Raw genomic sequence first — 21,963 nt, 5'->3', positions numbered from 1 at the left:
TTTTCGCTGCCATAATAAGGTGTAGGTAGCAAAAAAAAAAGAACCACCAAAAAAAAAACCCGGAGACCTGCTGCAACTTCACTTCCTTGAGAAAAAGAAGCTAAGACTAGCTGTTTTCTGAAATTCTCAATGAAATGCAATGTAATTGTAGTAGTAAGGTAGATTAAAGTTCCTTCAGAAGGCAGGGAATGCAAACCTGTTTGCGAATTAGCTGAGACTAAGAGGCCAGCAAAGGAAGTAGCACAGTAGGTTTATCTATGAACAAGTTTCCATAGTAATTTGTATAACACATTCTTTCTGAATTATTTTCACGAACTGCTGGTCTTCAGAGCACAAAGATCCCATTTATGTGTAACTGCAACCAACTAGGAAATTCTTTGTGATTTTTTTAAAATAGCTTTCTATATCTTCTATGTGGGTTTGAGCCCTTAAAACAACAGGATGGGAGTTACAGTGGTAAGGATATTTAGCCTAGGACTTGGGAGACCTCTTTTCCCTGTTTTGCCATATTTCTGTGATTTCAGGGATGTTGCTGAGGCACTCATTGCCTTTGCTTCCAAATAGTAAAATAGGAATACTAGCATCACATTACTGTGCTTTGCAAGAATAAATACACTCAGACACTATAGTAACAGAAGATATGTAGTAGCTTACGTATGCTGAATACTCTTTTTTTCGTATTCCTTACAGGCTATGGAGTTTCTCTAATTCTCTCTACATCACAAATTGGTGGAGAAACAGAAATTACATCAGTCAGAAATCCATTTACTAATTCTGCCAGATGATAGCAGAAATTATTGGTCAGAGGTTTGCAAAATACTATGAGGAGGTTCCGCGCTCACGGAGTAACCTGGGAATGGATTCATAAAGTGTAAGGAGGTGCCGGAGGAGGGACTGTCTCCCCTGCCCTCTATAATCTGTCCATTATCACCTATTACTGCTCCAGATGTTGCAGGTTCTTCACTGGTATGGTATATTTCCCTCTCCTCTTCCCTTCCCAGGGCCCTATCGATGTCTCAGGTAGGGCGTGCTAGAGAAACCGTGCCAGCAGCCACAGCAATGACTTGTAGATCTCAACAGATCTGTTCACATGATGGAGTGAAGGGCGCTGATGATTGATTTGTGTGGGGATCATCCCCCAGCCCCAAGACCTGCACCATCCCTTGCTATACACTGAAAGGAAAAGGAAGGGATGGGTCTGGCAGCTGGGCTGGGGCTTGTCTGTCACCACAGGAGGTGAGTTGGGCAGACCCTTAAAAAGTGACTCAGTGACGCCTAAAACTGTATCTACCAGAGACAAATGAACACTGTGAATAAAATGGTAAGGTACTTGAGCCTGTGCCTCTCTGTGTCACCCCCACATCGTGTGAGGGGACATCTGGACGCCACGCCTCACCTCACGACCATGTCCCGCCTCACGCCACGCCCAACATGGTGGCTCTGCCCCGCCCGCCACACTCAAGATGGCGGCTGCAGAGCGGTAGGGCTCCCGCCAGAGTCCGCGCTCAAGATGGCGACAGGGAGAGTACGTTCTCCCTTCCCCTCAGTTCCTTCCGCCGTGCTCCACGCTTATGGCGCCGGGGGGAAGCGCGGGGCGGTTCTCGCCCGCCGCCGGAAGCGGCGGAAGGCGTTGGAGAGCGGACTCGGCGGGGCGGAAGTCGCTGAGGTGGACGGAGGTGGCGGCAGCGAGCGACGATGAACAACAAATTCGACGCGTGAGTCGGCGGCGCGGCCCTCCCCGAGACCCCTCACCGCTGCGGGGGGCTGCGTGGCCCCGCTCCCTGCCGGGGGCTCCCCGCCCCCGCCGCCTTGGCGCCGGTCGGGCGAGCGGCGATGAGTCACGGAGCCGCGCACAGCCCCGTTCCTCCCCTGCGAGCCCTGCCCGGCCCTGAGAGGGTGCGGGCCCCAGGGCAGGGGGCGGTGGTCCGGCGGCACGAGCGTCTCTGGTCATGGCGGGGCGTCCCTCATCGGGCACCGCCGTGGGGGCGGGCTGGTAGTCGCGGGCCGGCTTTTGACCCCGCTTCTCGCTCGTCTGTTCCGGCCCTTCGCAGGGAGTGGGGCGGGCAGAGAGGCCTGCGGGGTGCAGGGCGCTGGCCTGGTGTCTGCTGGCCCGAGGGGCTGCTTCTGCTCGGCTTAGGGGCGTGGGGAGGTGCGTGGGAGAGAGTCGGCAAAGTTACAGCGAAGGGTCTCCATATTCGTCTCCTTAGCAGTTAGGGACCCTAACAAGTAGCTGTGGTTTTCTGTGGCAGATCAGTATTTAGCATGAACGGCTTGAGTTTGTTCTAAAAAGGCATTTTGTTGCTTGCTTTTGCTTAAAAGTGTGTGCCTAAGGTGCCTGTCGTGGGCTCTGGGCATGCATAGTAGGAGTTTTTACTGTGTGGGTTGTCAAGTGTAGATTTTTCAAACGCCGGTGTCCCATGTACCGTGGAGGAGTTTAGAAGCAGAGACTGCTGGGGCTTGGCATGAAACTTCTCAGCTGTGCTATGCGAGACTCACTTTCTTTGTTCTTTTTCTGTATCAGATTGAAAGATGATGATAGCGGAGACCATGACCAGAATGAGGAGAATAACACACAGAAAGACAGTGAGAAGGAAAAGAATGATCGAGAGAAACCACAGAGTACTACCAAGAGGAAGGTATAGTGCTGGCACCTTCAGTTCTATCACTAGGGCATGATGTGGGCGTGTCCTCAGTTCAGTGATAAGGAAAACGTGTCTTGGTGGGCTGTGGTTGCTTAATATGCTGTTATTGTTATAGTAAACATAGAGGGGCTATGTTAGCATTTGGGTAATTTGATGTAGTTTTCGGAGGTACATGGGTGGGGTGAATGCTCCCTTTACAAGCATAGCTAGTGCTCTGCCAGGCTTTTGAATAGAAATGAGAAATAAAGCTTTATTTTCACAAAAAAATGTTTTTGGAAGAGTGTGTAGTGTAAGGACTGAATGACAGGGGAGCAGTGGCTTGCAGTTGGTTTACCAGACTCTGTTTGTGTCACTGTTGAAATAACTCTTAAGACAGGGTCCCTGTGAATGTAGTGTAGCCTAATTAAGAAGGCATATATCCATCTTGTTTATTTTAGCTTGTGCTTAGGAAAGCTATTCTGTCTAAAGTAATGCAATCCTTATAAACTTACCATAGACAAGAGGAGAGTAGAGATTTAAGCATTAGTTACTCCTGTAACAATATGAAGTGAGACAAGATAAGGGCTTGTTGGGAATTTTTTCGTGTCACTTTTGACTCTTGGGTAAGGAGTTCTTGTTAGCCTCTTTTATGCTCATTAGAAGTCTTTTTAATCAGAAATGGATGTTTTGGAAATTGAAAGATGGTCACTGCCCACTGCTTGCCATGGGTTCTGCCAAAGCTGACACAACGAGTTCTAAGACAGACTAATCCTCCCAGAGCATTAGGGTGTTGGTTGCTTAAGGGAGTTGGTGTCACCAAAGAGCTATAATTGCTTTTGAATCGTGGTTTAGTATAAATGGGTTTTGTTCTTGCCAGAGAAAGAGAGGTGTTTTTTTTATTTCTTTATTTGAAAAAGTTAAAACTCTTGCATTGTCCTTTTTAGTTTGTCTGTCTTTTTTTCCTTTGAGATAGGAGCAGTTGAGGACTAAAGGAAAATTTATTAATACTGCCTCCAGTACTAGTTATGAGGATTGCCTTTTTTGTGACCCGCTCCTGAGCTTAAGTTATTCTTTCTTTGGCTATCCCTGCACTGCAAATTTTTCATATTATTTGAAGTAGTCAGCAGCTGTTAGCCTCATGGTCCATTTCAGACAATTAACAGAGGCTGTATTTTTCTGTAAAAATGAGGATCAGTTGCTTGTTTTATAGTCTGTGAGGGTGGGAACATGTGGACTTCTGATGCTGTGAATGTGATTTTTCCTGTTCCCCCTTTAGAGGAGTGTATAAGGGGTAAGCATGCTTTTCTGTTCTGCAGGCTGTCGTCCCAGGGCCAGCTGAGCACCCCTTGCAGTATAATTACACTTTCTGGTACTCCAGACGAACACCTGGGAGGCCTACCAGCTCGCAGAGTTATGAACAGAACATCAAACAGATTGGCACCTTTGCCTCTGTGAGTATATTCCTCTTGTCCTTATGTCACTTGGGCACGGCATGGTCATTGTGGCTGGCTTAGTCCCTGTGTGCTAGGTGTATGCATATGCAGGCTGTGCTTTTGTTGTCAGGAGCAGAGGAGAGTGAGTTATTTGCTATGGCTTACATAGGAGTTCTTGAATTACCTACAGCAGTTGACATGCCTTAAGCAGTTCTCTGCCCCGTGCTAGACATCTGCGACTGCAGTAATGGTAGTAGCTAGAATGATAATAGAAGATGAAAAGAACTTCCATGTTGCTTAAATCTGCTAGATGGAGCAAAACTTGACAGGTAAGCAAGAGAAAGAAGGAACAGCATTTCTGGATGCAATGTAGCTGTGAAGCAAAGACGTACAGCCCCACACACATACTTTCCCCCTGCCTGCATTTCCACCACGAAGACTGTTTGCAGCAAGCATCTGGCGTGCTGTATGTGTAAGTGGCTGGTGGCCCATTGTCTGTTGTCTGTCTGGAAAAGATGACTGAGGTGCAGTTTGGTGGTGTAGTGAAGTTCATTAAAAAGCAAACTTGTTTATTCCTGGAATAAATTGAGCGTATCCTGGAAAGGCAGTGTTGGGTTGTTGCATGGTACTGGCAGTGTAAAACCGTCATTAAGATCCCAAGATACAAAAGAAAAATGTGTTTCTGTTGTACAGGCACCACATACAATACCATTCTTAAGGCTGGGAAGTCTGTTGGCTGCTTTCCCCCCCGCCTTTTAATCTAGTATTTTGTCCAGATTTTGCAGGGTCCCTTGCAAATGTTAATTCTTCCCACCAGTAAACGTCTATCTTCTGTAATATCAGAATTTGTATAAATATCACTTAATCCCTTCTGGAGGCTGCAAAAATATGCCTGTCCAGGCAGCTGGCATGTGTTATTTCATCCACAGAGGATAAGAGTAGGAAGAATAACTCTAAGCCTGCTGGATCATGGGTAGTTACTGCTGCTATTCCCCTGTGTGAGCAATTACTTTTTGTTCAGTGAATGAAAAATGTGGCTGCTGCATGATGATCTGGCAATAACTTTTCAGTCTGTCCATTAAATTAGTGTGGACTTAACATTGATTTTTAGCTCCTTCACATTCTGTTGTCTGTTCTTTTCTGTAAAGAATTTGTGGTTGCTGTTGTAGGTTGGAAATGCTAGAGTCCAGTTAGGATGGAGGTAGGCTGGTCAGCAGATCTGATAATGTGTTTTGTTCCAAATTCTGTTTAAAGAGGAGGAAGAACAAGCTTCAAAAAGAATTGTCTGAGCCTGAATCTGGGTTCAGATTTATTCTTTGCTTTTCAGTACAAAGCTCTAAAAGATTTTAAATGCTAACCACTAGAGGGCATGTTCAGTCGGTGTGAGAATGTACCTTCCACACTGCATTTGGTTGTGTCTGACAAAAACAGATTGCTTTTGACCCCACCTCAGTCTTGGTTCATAATTTTATTGGCTATAAAAGCAAATTCCTGCTTGGATGGCAGAGGTCAGAGATTGGAGCAGAATTCCAAGTGCTGACCAAGTCATTAAGGTCTCTGATAAAGTACTTGGGATGGTGTCTAACCCTTCCGGCTTCACTGCTGGTCTGTTTAATAGCTATTGTCTTACCGAGTAGAGTCCTCTTAAAATGTAGTAATTAGTATAACCTCTTCCAGTGTCTTGTTTTGTTTTAAAGATACAGCCTCTCTAAAATCCTTTCTCATCTAGAGAATCTCAATGGATAAATATGTTATTTTTAAGAATTAGAAAAGATAATTCCCTTGCCTTCCGACCAGATTGTCTGAAGTGGACACAGGGGTGCCAGAACGGAAACTGGTCAAAGCAGATGTACCATGGCAGATGATAAAAGGAAATAAGAGGTATTGAAATACAAGCTCTGAATGGTGCCTTAGGATTTTAAATCAGAACCAGAATGCTTCTTTTGTCTTAAAACCTGGATACAGTAAAATTAAATAAAAAAAAGGTCTTATTTTGGAGGCTCCTGCAGTCTCCACGATGCAGAGAGCGGTATTTAATGCGAGGCTAATGTGTATAGTGTAGAGAGGCTTGACTGTAGCTGATACACTTGACACGTATCCACTAATTGAAAGTTTGGGCAGTAGAATTTACAAGATATGTTTGCAACTGTTCTGCAGAGCAGCAGTTATCTTAGCACAGATTTCTTCAGACAAACACCAAGTGACTTTGGAAGCACCTGTTGAATTCCAGGTAGTCATCTGGTGATGGGGCCAGTCAGAAAGAGGCACTCAAGCTCAGATCCTGCCACTGCCTTCTGAGTATCCTAATCAACACCCTTGTGACAAGAAAGGAGAACAGGAAAGGGGAAGGTGGCCCTAGGCAGCTGGTGTAGAAAGGGAAGCCTGTTTCTTTAGGAATCTTGGCTGTGAACAGTTTAAGCAGCCTCATTATGTGGTTCATGTCATTGCAGGTGGAGCAGTTCTGGCGGTTTTACAGTCACATGGTACGTCCTGGGGACCTGACAGGCCATAGTGACTTCCATCTTTTCAAAGAAGGGATCAAACCCATGTGGGAGGTGAGTTGGAGCTCTCATTTCTGCCTTGATATTTTCCCAGAGTATGCTGGAGGGAATCTTCTGCAGTGAAGGGACTCTTGTCATTAAGTGGCACTTGGGCTTCTCTTGGGTGCAGTCCTTTCTTCTGGGTTTCCTGTAAGCCTGTCCTCAGAACTCTGTCCCATGTAACCCAGCAGTCCTGTCACCTGCTGGCAGAGGAGGGGGAAGATGCAGAGGGTTGATAGCTGCACTCCCTCAGAGGGTGCAGAACTGCCTTTGCCTGTGGGTCCAGAGAATCTGTGGGCAACAGTGCCTGTAGCCCAACAAAGGTGGGCACCCCAACTAAGCTCTGTGCCTCCTAATAGAGACATTTGCCCGTTACTACAGCTTTGTCCAGTGACAGCAATATGGGGCATTTCTCTAGAAGGGCTGGACCTCTGTAAGTGGAATTCAGCAAAGCTTATAAGAAGCCAACCCTCCTTTTTCAGACAAGGAAGGAAGAGGTGCATGTAATTAAAAGCCTACAGCTGTACATAGGGATGGAGATGGAAAAACGACTTAGCCCTTCATTTGCTTTTTTTGTTCCAGGGCACTTAGTTTGCTTCTGTTCACTCCTATCCAAATCTGTTAAAAAGAAAAAAAATAATCTTTGCCTAGCAAATCATTCTTCCAGTTCCTGGCCTGCTTCCAGCGATGACCAATACCATTTGCAATATGAGGATTTTATGTGTTGCTCTGAAGTACCTAATTATGCTGCTTGGTCCTGAGAAATTTATATGTGACCCTAGTTGGCAATTATTTTAAGCAAGGTGTTTTATAGCCAGTTACTGCAAATACAATTTATATAAAACATTTAACCCTCTTTGGACTCCTAGTGAGCTGGCTGCTCTGATAATGTGTCAACCAGAGAGTCCACAAGTTAATGATACCAGAATTTCTATGAATCATTTCCCTGTAGCCATTTTAAGATGGGCTGGAGAGGTTTGGTTTTTTACTTCTGGCCCTACTCCCTTCTTGTATTTATAGAAGAGGACCTGGGATCTTGCTGCTGGCCTTTCTTTTGCTGCTTGCTTTGTAGGGCTTTGTTTATGCTCTTTTCTCTTCCAAAGTAATCCTTACTTACTGTCGTTCTTGAAGGCACGCATATGCGTGTATGTAGCTCTGATCTGTTTCTGGATCCATCTGTGTCTTTTCTGGGTAAAGTCAGAAGCACTAAACATAATGTTCCCTGGTGATTTACTGGGCTGCACATCATTATTATTCTGGTAAAGGGAAATCAAATACTTGACTGAACCGAAGCTTGTTTAACCTCAAAGAAAACTAACGATAACCATAAAACACGTAATACGATATCTGCCTTCCAATCACTGTTGCCTTTCTAGCCTTGAACCTACTTAAACCACCTTTGAAATATTTTGAGCAATACCATTTTCTCTTCTGACCCCCATTAGATATTGTGGAAAGTTTGAGGAGTTAAACCCAACTCCCTGCTTGAAGGCTGAAGTCCAGATGGCTTAATTCTTATGTTGTTCACAAGTTGGAAAACAAGGACGCTTTATCAGAAACTAGTTTGTGTCTCATGGGAGTATGCCACATTCCTAGAACTTGTGTTGATTTGGATTCTTCACCTTGGCATGTAGCTGCTGTCATGCTTTGAGTTTTATCCGAAGCCCTCACCTTCCCCTTTCAGTACAGGCTTTAGCACATACCTGAAAACTGGGCTTCTAGTGAATGCTGCTGTTATGCTGGCACTTCCATGTTTGCTCAGGATTGCTTTATTAGCACTTGCTGTCTCTGAGAGGATACAAATGTTTAGTTTTATCTGAGCTCTAAAGAAGCTCTAAGGCAAAAATAAAGTTAACTTCGTTTCATTAAGAAGGGTTGGGCTGCCTTGGCTAGCATCTTTAAGGTGTGTCCCAGCTTGACAGAGCAGACTGCTGGTGATTCGGCCAGGGATGTCCTGTCCCATCCCACCTGAGTTATCCTTTGTTCTTCTCTGTTTCTGCCCTAGACCTGTCTTCCATTTCCCTTCCTAACTGCCACCTCTTTGACTTGTTCCTGCCTCTCTCTTTTTGGCTTTGGGTGGAATTTGTTCCCCTCGCACCTTCTAAGATTTCCCAGCTACAGTGTTGTACAAGAGAATGCCACAGTGTTCTGCACAGAGGAGGAGCTGCTGTTTGACATAGGTGTGTGTTCTTTGAAGAAGGGGAGTCTGCAGCAGTTTTCGGCTCTTTTTCAAGTGCAACATATGGAATCACAATATTGAGGTGATGGACTGGGTGCTTAGCATAAATTTTTTCTTTGCGCTCTCTCCTCATTTTTGATTATTTCCCTGGGTCATCGCAGTCTGGAACAAACATCCAGCTGTATGGGGTGTGATAATGTCAGCGGTTCCCAGAGAAAGGACTGGTCCTTTCTGTGTTAACACAACTTGTGAGCCCATTCCTGGAAATGTGGAAGGAGAGTGTTTTTCAAGTTTTTGCTTGTTTTTAAGTATCACTTTGCAAATTCTTTCCTTCCCTTCCATGTTCTGTGATGAAGGATCTTTCCGGTTTTACAAGTAGAAGTACATACACAGGGGATTAGACAAAGGGGGACTCAGTCTTGGGTTTAGGAATAGCTTTAGGGTCCTTGTCTCTCGTTCTGTGTGCGGATTGGTAGGCTGGTGTTAGTCTTTGCTAGTGGGATCAAAACACTAGAGCTCAAGTCTTCAGTGCATAGAGCTGCTTCTGGAACGCTGAGAGTCATTGTTTCAAATACTTTGTATTCAAAGTAAGTGGTATACTTCTGTCTCTGCTTGTTTGCGGGAGAAGTGAAATGCTTTTGCTTGAAAATACCTCCATTCTGTCCCTTGCCCCACCCAATCAATATCTACTCCTGTCTGTGGCTCTGCTGTCTTGTGGGAAGCAGAAAAATAGCTAGAAGAAAACAAATCGATTTTTTGCCCCTTTTCTAGGATGATGCCAACAAAAATGGTGGTAAATGGATTATCCGTCTGCGAAAGGGCTTAGCATCGCGATGCTGGGAAAATCTCATTCTGGCAATGTTGGGAGAACAGTTTATGGTGGGGGAAGAAATCTGTGGGGCAGTCGTCTCTGTCCGATTCCAGGTAAGTGGTTCTGAGAACTGGCATGTACTTCCATTTGGCAGGGCTACAAAAAGTACCATCTGCTTACCCCTCACATGCTATTCTGTAGGAGGATATTATCTCGATATGGAACAAGACAGCCAGCGACCAGGCCACCACAGCCCGGATACGCGATACGTTACGAAGAGTGCTCAACCTACCTCCCAACACCATCATGGAATATAAAACACACACCGATAGCATCAAGTACGTGTGGTGGCAGGGGGAGGGCCTGCTGCTGGTTGCATGCGTGCTTGAGCAATTTAATGCAGATGGCAAGAATTGAGAGAAGTGCTCGTGTGCGTTGGGGCTGTTCACTGCGAACAGTAATACAAACAGCAGCAATTGTTGCCAGTGCGCTTTGAAAGCCAAATATCTGTGTCATTATGGTGCTGTTGTTAGGGACATTTGGCTCTAATAGTAAAACCTTATTTTTTTGAAGTGTATATAGTCCAGGGCTTTGTTAGCAATCCACCCAGCCTGTCACTTGGGAGATGGGCAGCCCAGTGTGGGACTGTGGCTTGATGTATTCAAAGACAAGATTGCAGTGGGGGGGAACAAGATCATTTGAATAAATAGAGATTCTGGGGAATAAAGTGCGGAAGCTAACGGGGATTTATAGTGCCATTAGACTTATAAATGGTCTTGGGAAAGTGCTGTGTGAATTTACAGTGCTGTACAAATGATTTCTAATCATAATAAACGTCGTATATTAAGTCTTCCAGGCCCTGGTGACAGAGGCTCTTTAACAAGACTAGAAGATCACGGTACACAGAGAGGACAGCTGTATTTTTAAATAAACCTATTATAGCTTACCATACCGGGCCATTCAGGGTGACTTTTATTTCCCACAAAGTGACGAAAAATTGCATGTATAAGTATTAGCTAGAGGTGAATAATGTTGTTTTTTTTCTTTTTCTTTTTTCTTAACCAATATGCCGATTAGGTCATATTGGTTAAATTAACACTTGAAAAGGTGTACCCGGAAAAAGAAGTGAAACAAATTAATAAGGCATTGATATAGCAGTGAGCTTTCTAATTTAGCCTGTAATCAGGGCGCAAGTACCTTTCATGACTTCCTTTCATTATGCTAGCTTGTCCTTTCCACATAATCACCCTGTCATCAGTGTGCTGTCAAACAGTTTGGTGAGATCAATCCTGCTTTTTGCAGACAGCTAGCTTCCAGTTGTGGCCAATTTTGAGTGCGGGTCACTAGCAATAATACAGAGGTCTCATTTAAACTACCTGTAGGCATCTAGTGTTCCATGTGGCCCTCCCTGCTGTGTGCGTGGGAAAGAGAAGGGAAGGAGAAATTATTATTATTAAACCAAATCTTTTCCAGGCAGCTTTGGTTTCTGAAAGTTCCCACTTCTGTTGTTGAAATCTCATATTTGTGATTTTGTCATTAATGTTTCTCATGCACTTTTTGCCAGAAGAGGGCATTATTGACTCTCTGTACATGTCATGAGATAGCAAAGTGCTCATGTGGACACATAATAGGATATTTTAGTCCTCTTCAGCAATAGCAGACTGCGGACTGTGGTGATGCAGCTTTATGGTGGGAGGAGGAGGTGTTTGACTTCTCTCAGTGTGTGCAGGGAAAGCTGTGTCCTGAGCCAACTGTCTGAAGCTGTGGTGGTGGTTTGTGTTGCAAGTTTAGAATGGAAATGATGTGGCCTTTCCCTTATAAGCTATCGCCACCAGCACTTCCTAGGACAGAGAATGCTGCTATAGCAATGTTTGTAACTGTTCTTGCTCTGACAGGTGGCAGTGCTTCAGTGATGGTGCATCCAATATCACGGTCTTATTTCCCTACAACAGTGTAACATGCCATGCTTGCTGCCCTCTCTTCCTGCATAGCATCAAAGTTTCATTTTGTGCTGCTGACGTATGGTGCAAAATGAACTTGTCCAAGAATAACAGGTGTTTGAGGAATCAACTTTAGTAGCTCAGATTACAGTTGGGAGCAATTCTTAAATAGGGGCGGACTGGCTTGTCTCCCACTTACTCTTCTGTGGGTAGGAGGGATAGTCAGGAGTTGGTTTGATGGTGTCCGAGTGAGGTAGATCTAAGCAATTAACCTTGTGCCACGTAGGGGTTCATGAGAGTTCTTTTTTTCCATTGCCTCGCTTGAGCTGCAGCAGCCTGATTGCAGTGCTGTCCAACATCATCTTCTAATGGCACTGGTGTAAATTCAGAGCAGAACTGCTTGTCAGTGGAGTTTCTGTGCAAGTGATGTGTGGACTGACTTCTCGTGCCTTTCTTGTCTGGTACCGGCAGGCAGCAAGCAGCTGCAGGGAAGTGATGGTGCCTGCTTCGTTGACAGAGAAGAGCAGGACAGCTCTTCTGTCTGACTCTGCTTGGCCGTGCTTCGTATCATTAAGGTTCTTTCACTAATGAAGAATCTCTTGTGTAACTAGTTCTATCCTCTGTAAAGTCTGGCTCCTTTTCCCCACCCATCTATCAAGCCCTGTTGAAATACTGTCCGTCATGAATAAACTCCACTTACGCTGCGCATGTACCATGTGATTTATGGCTGGGGAGGGCTTTCTAGCCAGCACTCTATATTCACACTCTGGCTGTGTTTTATGAAAGGCTCTAATGGAAGAGCTGTGCTGTAGGCTTTGTCAGGGCTGCCTTTCTAGGGGGGCTCGTGGCATTTTTCATTTGTATGGGCTGCATCTCTCCACTAGAGCTCCGCTCATGTGCAGGGTTTGATTGGCATTGATTGTGCTTCAGGGAAGGGAGCATGCTTAGCAAGAAAAGAACAGGCGTTTCTCAAAACCTTGACTTTTAGGTAGTGAATTGACCTGGATTAGCTTTTGACACACTGTAAATGAACGCTTCTGTAGAAATTGCTAGCATGCACCTCACTGTGGAACCTGAGCCCTGTGTTTCAGGTTTTATATATTCCTTTTGTGGTGATGCATTTCATCTTAACTCATTTTTAGACACCATTTTTCATGAGTTGTCAGCGAGGCTGCAGCCCCCTTTGTTTCGGAAAGTGGTGGTGCTGCCAAGCCGCGTTTGAAAAGTATCTGTTGCATCACAGCTATTCCAAGGAGCTGTTCTGCATTCTGTCCTTTCTGCTCTCAGTGGTGGGGCTTGCGCATTTAGCTAGATAAGCAGATCTTTCATTGCAATTTTCCTGTGTTTGTCCTTTCTCTTGCTTGTGATATTGACAACCTGCCTGAATCCCAGCGAGTGGAAGGGTCAGCCTAGTCTGTATTAATTTCCAATCTTGCTAGAAGAGCCAGAGCAATCTCTCGAACCCTGCTTAATTCCAGGGGATTTATAGTACCTTCGACGTTACAGTGCTGAGCACCTGAAAAGAGCATGTGACGTTTTGTGGGCTACCTTGTTTCAGTAGCTGGAGAGAAATCGCTTCTCTTTGTTCACTTGGAGGCGGACTGAGAGAGGTGCACTTGGATGTAGTGAACCACTTAATAGGTTCTGCTCATCAGTGTTGTTAATCTTGGAGGTGACACGGTCCAGCAGTGACAGTGGGTTATGGACAGCGGCACTCCCTGTGGTTTGGAATTAAGGCGGGGGGGGTGGGTGGGGAGAAGACCTCTTACTTTTGCTACCTTAAGATGTGCACTGTGCCTTTTTTGAAAGCAGAATATTGCTGGCCATAGCCTGGTCATGTCTCAGTGAAGCCACTGAAAATATTTGGGTATCTGTAGTGAGTGAATTGTTGTTGGGAGAGGTGTGGAGGGGTAAAGTTTGATTTTTATTTTTTTTTAAATTTTTTTTTTTTAGTGTTGCAGCATGAAGTGCTTGGCTGTCTTGCATACACCTTTGCCCTGCCTGGGGTTATCACCCTTTCTTTTCCACGCTGATAACTGTGTAGTCGGTGACCATCTCCTGTGTTGAGGGCTCTCGCCTCTAGCACCATCCAGGAATCCCAGGGAAATTCAACAATGTTGCTTCATACGCCAGGAGAGACCAGACCTGTGGTCATACAGCAGGCTGCCACTGAGGGGGCTGGTCTGGAAATATTTTGGCTGCTGTGTGACTTTATGGATCGTCCTGTCAGCTCTAAAGCAAGGCTGCTTTTTCTGAAAGCAAAGCTTCAGTTATTTGTAAGTGCCTGCTGCAGTGAGAGCTGAGCAGGGTATAAAACTATCCTTTTCTTTCAAAGTCACCACTGATAACTAATGGGATGGCTCGAGTAAATGAGAAGAATAGTTGATCTTAATAGGGCTGGCACTGGGTTCATTTCACTGCAGGCAGTTGGAGAAAATGGCCTCAGACTATATTTTAGCTGGGAAACAAGCAGATATCTTATGGGGGGAATAAGGGTGTGCACTGTAAGAAGACTGCAGGGGCAGAAAAGGGTGAAAGACTTTTTTGTCTCCAGACAAAAAAAAAAAAGGAATGACAAAAAAAGTGAGGAATGAGGAAGAGAAATTCCCCATGGAAGTGGCAGGTGTTGGGCAAGAAGATCAGATTTGTGAGACAGTCAGCTGGTAGGGGGGTGCTTGTGAGAAGTCTTCCTTATTGTTCCATGAGAGTTCAGCTAGTTCTGTAACTCTGTTAGCTTTTTATAGCACTGGTTTCTGTTGCTTGCTAATTTCCAAGACCCTAGGAGAACTCCTCAATGCTGCTGTCCTAGTCATGTCATTGTTGTCTTTGACTGTATCTTAAATGGTGTGGTCAAGGTTAACCTTGTCTAAAGTTAGATGGTTTGCAGGTGGGACCCGTACACACTGTCTGATGCCTGTCAGTGGAAGGCAGCTTGCCCTGAGTCTTGCCAGCTCTAGAGAGCTGTGTTGTTTCACCCTCATTCCTTCAAGTCTGAGAGCAGGAATAAAAGCTAGAGGAGAGTGGTGAGGTTCCAGATCTGGTATTTGTCCCCTTCCCTTGAGTCTCTGCAGTGCTGGCTTAATTCATTTATCACTCCGTTCTCCAATTCCAGGAATATTTCAAGGTGCTGCAAGTTTAAGAGCACTTCCGTAGACCTGGGCTTTGAAACGATGGATTCATTGATTCATTCTCCATCACTGTAGTATGCTTTATTTGGAAGTGTCTGTGACTTTATAAAATGCTTCCTTATCTTAGTGGCCTGTCTCTTAGCAAAGTAGTGACTATAACCTATTTATTTCATCTTTGTTTTCAAGGAGGTCAGTTCAGATGTGTTCATTTTGAAGTCACGATGGCTTCCCTATTTGCCTTTGCTATAGATAGTGCAAGATATGGGAAAGAATTATTTCAGGCTAGAAGAATATCCTAGATTATTTTTTTTTTAAGCTATTCGCTTTCAGGCCTGTCACAAAGTTCTTGACTGGCTTTGAACAAATCCCAAACACTCTGATAGTGCATGGGGAGCATCTAGTGAGAGGCTGTGCTGCTCTGAACACCATACCTGCAGAGTGTAGTGAGTGGTTGGTGTGCTGGGAGGCTCGCACGCAGGCTAGCGGAAGGGACCGAGTTGGTGACTGTTGCACTATGAGCTCCCTCTCTTTTTTTAGCTGGGGAAGGAGATGGTAAGGAGGCAGGGCTGCACAGGGAAGTACTGAACGGGAACTACTAGGACTTAAAGATTGAGAGTGGTTGGAGAAAACAGCTAGTGCTGCTTGCACAATGGTGATTTGGAAAGTCCCTTGAAGCAGCTGTGGCTGCTCTTCCTCTTTTTGCTGGACTCTCTGATAGTGGCTCCTTTTTGCCTTTTTTTCCCCAACTTACTTGGTGGGGAAAAAGGGAGCCCTGCGTGGGTCCTGACCCTGGGCAGTAGGGGAGAAGGTGGGAAGTTTCAACAGTTGTGGGTCAGGAAGGAGTGTAGAAGAACAGCTCTGGCTAGTTTTATTTAGCCTGCTAATGTTTCCATTTCCCATCTGTTCAATGGGAATAACCTAAGTGTTGGGGATCAATTCACTGAGTATCTGATCGCTGCGCAGACAGTATAGCAATAAGGTACTAAAAATGTCTATACATAAAAATAACCTCTTAGACTCTCTGGCACTGTGCCTTTGGCACGTCACAGGTCGTAAAGACTCTGCCAGACGAAATTAACTGGCAGCCTTGTTCGGTATGAAATGGAGAGCAGTTTGCTCCGCTAGCACAATTTAGGTACATTAGGGCAGACATATCCTGGTGGATTTTTTCAGTCAAGTCAGCAGATAGTTGGAGTAATTAGTACTATAATATGTATGAAGGTCTTGGCTTAAAAATTCTTGGCTGGAAGAGCTTTTTCTCTATGTCTGTAAGAAGGACTTGGCAGCTAAAGGACTATGTGCATGATGTTATTGGGATGTTGGAACAGGGAACTCCTTGGTTTGAAGGGGGTAATAAATTATTGATTATGTTGACAAATAATCTGCCCTTGTGTCCCATCTGCAGACACCGGAAGTTATGAGTTTGGGGACAACTGAGAGAGGAAAGAGAGAAGATGTGATTATGGGTGATGGAAATGTGGTAGAAATACAAGGCATGGGAGGTTGGAGGGAAGACATGAAGGTAGAGACTTTTTGACAAGGCTGGGGATGTACGTAGCTTTCTAGCCTGTATTCAGCAGCTAAGAGGGCTTCAGATCAAGACTTTCTCTTCCCCCAACTTTCTTCTGGAGAGAGGCAGTTGTACCCCCAGTGTCTGGTACCATGTGCTGACTGGGTGACAGGCAATTTTTCTTTCTGTGTAAGATTTCTTGGCCTTGAAGAGGGCTATGCCTGGGGAGACTTGGGGGGACGGTTCCTATTTAGGGGCCTCTGTGCTGCTGCCGTGCTTAGAATGAGCCACTTGTGGGTTTGTCTCTCCTCCAAGCAGCATACTGCTGTATGTCAAGCTGAATTGCAGATCTGACCTCAGCAGTCATCTGTGAGATGCATCAGCTGGTCGTCCTTCTGCACCCTTGATTTTTGCCCCGCACTTTCCCAACTGGGTGCTGAGGGAAGGCTGGTGTACTAACATACCACAGCTGTCCTGTGTGCTGTCCTGTTGCATCTACAGCACCCTTTGCTGTCTCTCCCTCACATTTCCTTTGGCTTTAAGGGCTCATGTCTGAGGGTCAGTTAGAGATACCGTGTAGCTTTGGGACTCCCATGGGTGGCTGTTACTCGCTTGTCCGTCATAGTCAAGATCAGGAGGATTTTGAGCTACTATGGATGGAGGGAGACTGAGGAGAAAACCTAGCCAGCCATAGATAAGGACTCTCTTAGACCAGCTGATCACCTTAGTAGTTCACAGGAGCCTGTGCCTTGGAGGGCTATGTAGTTGCTTCTTGGAAGTTCTGTCAAAGCAGTTTTGAGCTGGGATGAACTGGAGTGTTTTGTCACACACGAGGCTTGTACAGGTGATGCTGAAGTCTTTAGGATCTTCAGCATTTTCAAAAGAGAGATTTACTGTCTTGTGGTCTGGGAAGGCTGTTTCACGAATTCCAAGCTGTATACCAGTGACAAGCTTCTTGCTTGTGCCCTCTTTATTGGGTTCCCAGCAAGACTGCCTGAATGTGGTGTATAATCTTGCAGAGCACATGTGACAGGCACTCTGCCAGTATACTCTGTGTTTATTTGGGTTAAGACTTTGCTGGGGGTGAGCATATGACACCTGAGCTGCTTTTGCAAATGCTGGATGGGAGCTTGACTCTGTGAGACTCAGGTAAGAGCCAGGCTGGTGGTCTCTGTTTGGCACAGGTGCTGACTAATACAGGATTTCCATTTCTGGACTCTCCTGTTGTGTTGCAGAGGCCTGATGAGGCAATGCAGAAAGCAAGATGTGAGATAGCTAAGTGCCAGCAACAAAATCTGCAGGGTTTATGACTGACCTGGGTTCCCTTTAAGGTCCTTCCAGCTCCATGAGACTCTCTGGGTTCAGTAAATGGCTTGGCATGTGCTGTAGGCACCAGCACTGTTTTGCTGGGCATGGAGGACTATGAGGTTCTTTAATGTCTCTGATCCTAGAAGATAATAGTCATGCTCACATTAACCTCGGCATCTTTTCCCTGAGAGGGCTTTCAGTGTGCTGCCTTTGTAAAACAGACAGCAATTTTTCAGTCTGCTAGCTTCGTCCATCAGTAACATTCTCCACCGGGGAATGTAGCGTTAGGCCTGTCCCTCTAACTTATCTGAAAACATTTTCATTTCAAATAGCTGTAATGTTTTTACTGGCTCGTCATTAACAATGCAGGTTTACAATGGGAAATGAGACTTTCTAATAACAATTGGATTCTGCTGCCTGATTGAATAATTTCATAATAACTAAGCTGTGTGGCATTAAAAGAAGCCCCTTTTTGGGGGGATTACTGCATGTGCAGGTATGTGGTGAAGCATGAGGACAGTAATTGGCTGAGTTTAACCAGCGAAGGAACGTGATAATCCTCCAGAAAGACGTAACATCGGCTATTTTATTAGCAATAGGAAATGGATATTCCATTTGTGACTGGGAAGGTCATACCTGTCTCTGGGTATTAATGTGGCTATATCACCAGCAGCCAGTGGGAACGCTTCAAGTCTGTGCAGAACGTTAAAGCTGCCTTGTGCTGTCAGATGTTTGGCTGGGTTTTAAGGATGCTTCTATCCACTAGGGCTATCAGAGAATATTGCCTTGCTCTCTGAAGACAAGTGCCTTTCAAACGCCGTTGAATGTTTCTGCTCTCGTTAAAAGTTAAGAAGCCTTTGATCTGAAGTGCTGTGTTTTTTTGTTTTTTGTTTCATTTTTTTTTCCCTCTGGCTTGCCAGGGCCTGGGAGGAGTTTCATGGCCTGGTGAACAGCAGTGGCCGCTGATCGAACGCTCCCCCTCCCTCTGTCACACCCAGGGTAGGGCCTCATCTTTCTTCCTATGTGACTTCGTGGCATACCTCTCAGCTTCCAACCCTCTTCCTGTGGCCTGGCATGTTCTCTTGCCTTATGGGCCTGGTGGTGGGCCCATTCTGCTACTGGCTCTTTCCCAAAGGTCATAATGATTTTTAATTTTTTTTTTGACCAAAGACACCAACATTCACTGTGGTCTCCATTCACACAGCATTTTATGTTGTGATGCTGTGTGCTGTCTTGCTAATGTGCCCTTCCTTTGTGCAAGGCACTTGTATCCCAGACCTGGTCCCAGGAGGCTGAGAGGTATGTCTTCAGCTTGGGTGTGTTGCCTAGGGTTGACTGTAAGCAGATATGGAGTGGTAAATGAATGCTAAGCACATCCATGTGATGGACACTGAGAGAGGCGTCTGGAGCTTGGCATACGTGCCATGCTCTTGACAGTGGGCTGGAGCAGAATAAATTAGTCTGTCAATAAAAGCTTGTTCAGGAAGGACACACAGTAGCTACTGTGTTTAGAAATAATAATGCTGTGGCTAATGAGATGAAACCACCTGCTACTTCTGGTAGTGGCAACCGACCATGTGCAGAGAAAATAGCCAAGGTGAGCTCAGGGCTGTTGTGAGCCTTGCAGCTCACACTGTTTTTCCCCTCCAGTGACCACTTCCCTGATGGCAGGCCCTTTCCTTAAAAAGGGATAGCAGGCCTCGCGATGAGAGTTGTGTTTGGTTGTAGCCAAGTGGGATTGCTGCATTGCCGAGTGGCAGAGCAGAGGAACCCGCTGGAAGGGAGCATTACATTGCCCAGTTCCCACCCCGTGGTGGGATGTAGCTGCTCCAGTGAGCTCTGAGGGGCTACTGGGGATCCCAAAACCTCCCTCCACAGCTTTGGGCAAGCGATATTCTCAGGGCTTGCTCTGAGGTCATGGGTGAAAATAATATCTATCTTTCCTCACAGATTTGGCTTTTTGTGAGGATCAATGTTTACGAAATATTACACAGGCATCTAGTAGTGTTGTTATTGTTAAATGACATTCAGTGACCTTCCAGAAGAGGAAACCAGCTCACTTCATGAAATACCAGTCTCAGAAGGCAGGAAATGTGCCAAGTGTGTAGGAAAACAGTGACAGAGTTGATTTAGCTTCAAAATGTATTGGGTTACCTATGCTGAGCAGGAAGAGTAGTGGTGAGCAGAGGGCCTGGGGCACCCCGATAAAGGCAAAAGGAGGAAAAAAGTAGAAACCTGTCCGAGAAAAAGCTGTCCTAAGTGTGCTGTCCTCCTGAGGTAGATGGCATGGGTGAAAGTACAGTATGGGATTGAAAGCCAAACTGTTGTTGCAAATTAATCAGAATCCAGTTAATGAATCCTTAATCATGTTCCTAAATGGCAGCACAGCCTGCTTTGCTGGCAAGTGCAAAGGTAAACACCGGTCTTCTGCAGATGGCCTCCAGCACGGTTTTTGCTGTCGTGTCATAGCAGAGTAACTTGTTTAACTCTCTAGAAAGTGTTTTTTATTTCCTCCTGCTCCTCCAGCACTCAAGCCTGCCTCCTGGAGATGTTCCAGCATGCACTGTGCTGTGATGTTACAGCTCCCGTGCAGTGCTCAGTGGCACACCATGCTAGCTCAAGGGTTTAAGCAGGATTTTACAGTCCTGCGGTGCACCTAGCTTCTGAAGCTGCTGCCTTTGCTCTTCAACACAGCTGTGCCGATTTGTTGTGATACATGCTGGGGCATCCCTAGGTGTTTGGTTTGGGCAACTTGCTGTCCCTCTTATGGGAAGAGCTGCCAAACCTGTCCTCTCAAAATAATTGTAATCTCATTTATTTCCATTTGAGTTTAAAAAAACACACCACCTTTCTATTAACGTGTAAATACGCTTTGCCTATTGCTGCTGCTCACAGGCTAGCAGTAAGTAAGCATTAACCCAGGTTTCTGTAACCTGCCCCATCGTCAGTTGCTGCCATGTGCCACAAGACTATACAAATGAAGGTTGTGGACCAGCAGTCCTTTCTTTGTCAGTAGCCCCTGCGACTCACGTGGCTGTACTTATGCGAGTAAAAGCTGCTGAAGAAACTTCTATTTGAACTTGAGGGAAATGTCCTTTTCAGATTAGGTATTCTTTTAAGGTAGAAGAGACCAGAGAGCTAAACTTGTTGACAGCATGAAAAAGGAGCCTAAACAGAGGGAGAGAGGCAGGAGGAGGTTGGACTGACAGTGTATTTGTGCTCCAAGCAGACTCCCGAGGACAAATGTTTGGGAAGGAAGAGATCTTACACGTTGTTTAAACATGAGAATCTATGAGGGAGGTTTCCAGAGTCTATCATATGCTTTGCTCGCAGGAGATTACACTTCTTTCTGTGTTCCAAGTGTTGTAGACCAGCAGGTTGACTTACGTGAGAAGTCTCTGGTTAGAAAGCAGATCTGCTTGGGAGGTTTAATGAACATTGATTTGAGTGACATACTGGGATGGCAACACTGGTAGCCATGGTGAATGGAATGGGGGGATGCTGTGATGTGAAGGAATGCACACCTTTAACCTCTTTCTTCCTTCTGTTTTCCAGGGATAATTCAAGCTTTCGAAACACAAAAATCACGTTGTGAGAACAAGAGTTGGCACTAGGCTCCTCTCTCCATGTTGAAAGCACTGAGAGGTCTCCACCAGTGCCCTCCGATCTCTGAAGGGACTCATGGGCCACTCTCTCGCACTCCTCCTTGGAGGAAGGATCCATCTGAAGCCCTCCAGCAGCGGTGACAATAGAGGCTGATTTTTGTCATACACAAACTTTTTTTTAGCAGGGGGGCGGGAGGCCAACCTTTCAATTAGCAGCGTGCTCTTGGAGCCGCATCTTGCAGCACTTTCCTCTCTTTCTCTACATGGCAGGCAGGATCTCTGGGATTCTGCCTCAACGTCAGAGCCTTTTGCTGAGGGATACCAGTATTATAAATCTCTCTGCAGCTGGGAGGAGCTTCCCAGTTGAGAGTCAGCCCTATGGTTTTCAAATGCCCCCTTTCAGTTCTGCCAATAAATTATTGGGTCTCTTTGTTTCTTTCAGTCTCTCTTTTTTTTTTTTTTGTCTCTGTCTAAAAATTGGTGGCATGGTATTTCTCTGGGCTGCGGTAAGGCCCCAGGCCTGCTTCTGACAGCTCCATAAAGCATCCGCCACCGAGCTGCCTGCCTACATGAAGCAGCAAAGCACCCCAAGCACCAGTGGTGGCCAAACTTCATGGTATTTGTGGAGTTACATGAGCAGAGGAGTTAGAGAAGTAACATCTTTCTTAAAAAAATGAGATGCTGGTTTTGTCTTTGCCCCTTCTTCATACTCCCTGGTTAGCAGTGCCTTGCACCCAGCCCTGTTTGTTGTGGAGAGGGATGCAAGCTTCCCTTAAACTAGGACAAAGAGGGGTTTGGTGTCACTTAGTTGCCTTGACTCCAGCTGTCTCGGTGGAGAGCCAGCAGTGTTGCCCTGTATTGGATCCAAGGAAAGACTGAATGCAGAGC

The 21,963-nt window shown here is 45.6% G+C and overlaps 1 protein-coding gene across 3 annotated transcripts; it reads left to right on the top strand.

Moving 5' to 3' along the window:
- The first annotated feature begins 1,454 nt into the window (after positions 1-1,454).
- EIF4E2 (eukaryotic translation initiation factor 4E family member 2) lies at positions 1,455-21,516 on the top strand. Of its 3 annotated transcripts, XM_074592032.1 has the most exons (8): positions 1,455-1,715; positions 2,522-2,636; positions 3,938-4,072; positions 6,505-6,609; positions 9,545-9,697; positions 9,786-9,922; positions 18,391-18,469; positions 21,026-21,516. In XM_074592032.1, the coding sequence occupies exons 1-7, from the start codon at positions 1,696-1,698 to the stop codon at positions 18,434-18,436; spliced, it is 711 nt and encodes a 236-aa protein (XP_074448133.1). In that variant the 5' UTR covers positions 1,455-1,695; the 3' UTR covers positions 18,437-18,469; positions 21,026-21,516. The 3 variants fall into 3 exon arrangements, with proteins under 3 accessions (XP_074448133.1, XP_074448134.1, XP_074448132.1); XM_074592033.1 differs by lacking the exon at positions 18,391-18,469 and having other exon boundaries at positions 1,617-1,715; XM_074592031.1 differs by lacking the exon at positions 1,455-1,715 and having other exon boundaries at positions 2,469-2,636.
- Positions 21,517-21,963: the final 447 nt, after the last annotated feature.

Source organism: Larus michahellis, chromosome 6, assembly GCF_964199755.1.
Source record: "Larus michahellis chromosome 6, bLarMic1.1, whole genome shotgun sequence".
In the NCBI taxonomy this organism is placed as follows: Eukaryota; Metazoa; Chordata; class Aves; order Charadriiformes; family Laridae; genus Larus; species Larus michahellis.
This window is presented reverse-complemented; position numbering and strand designations above follow the sequence as displayed.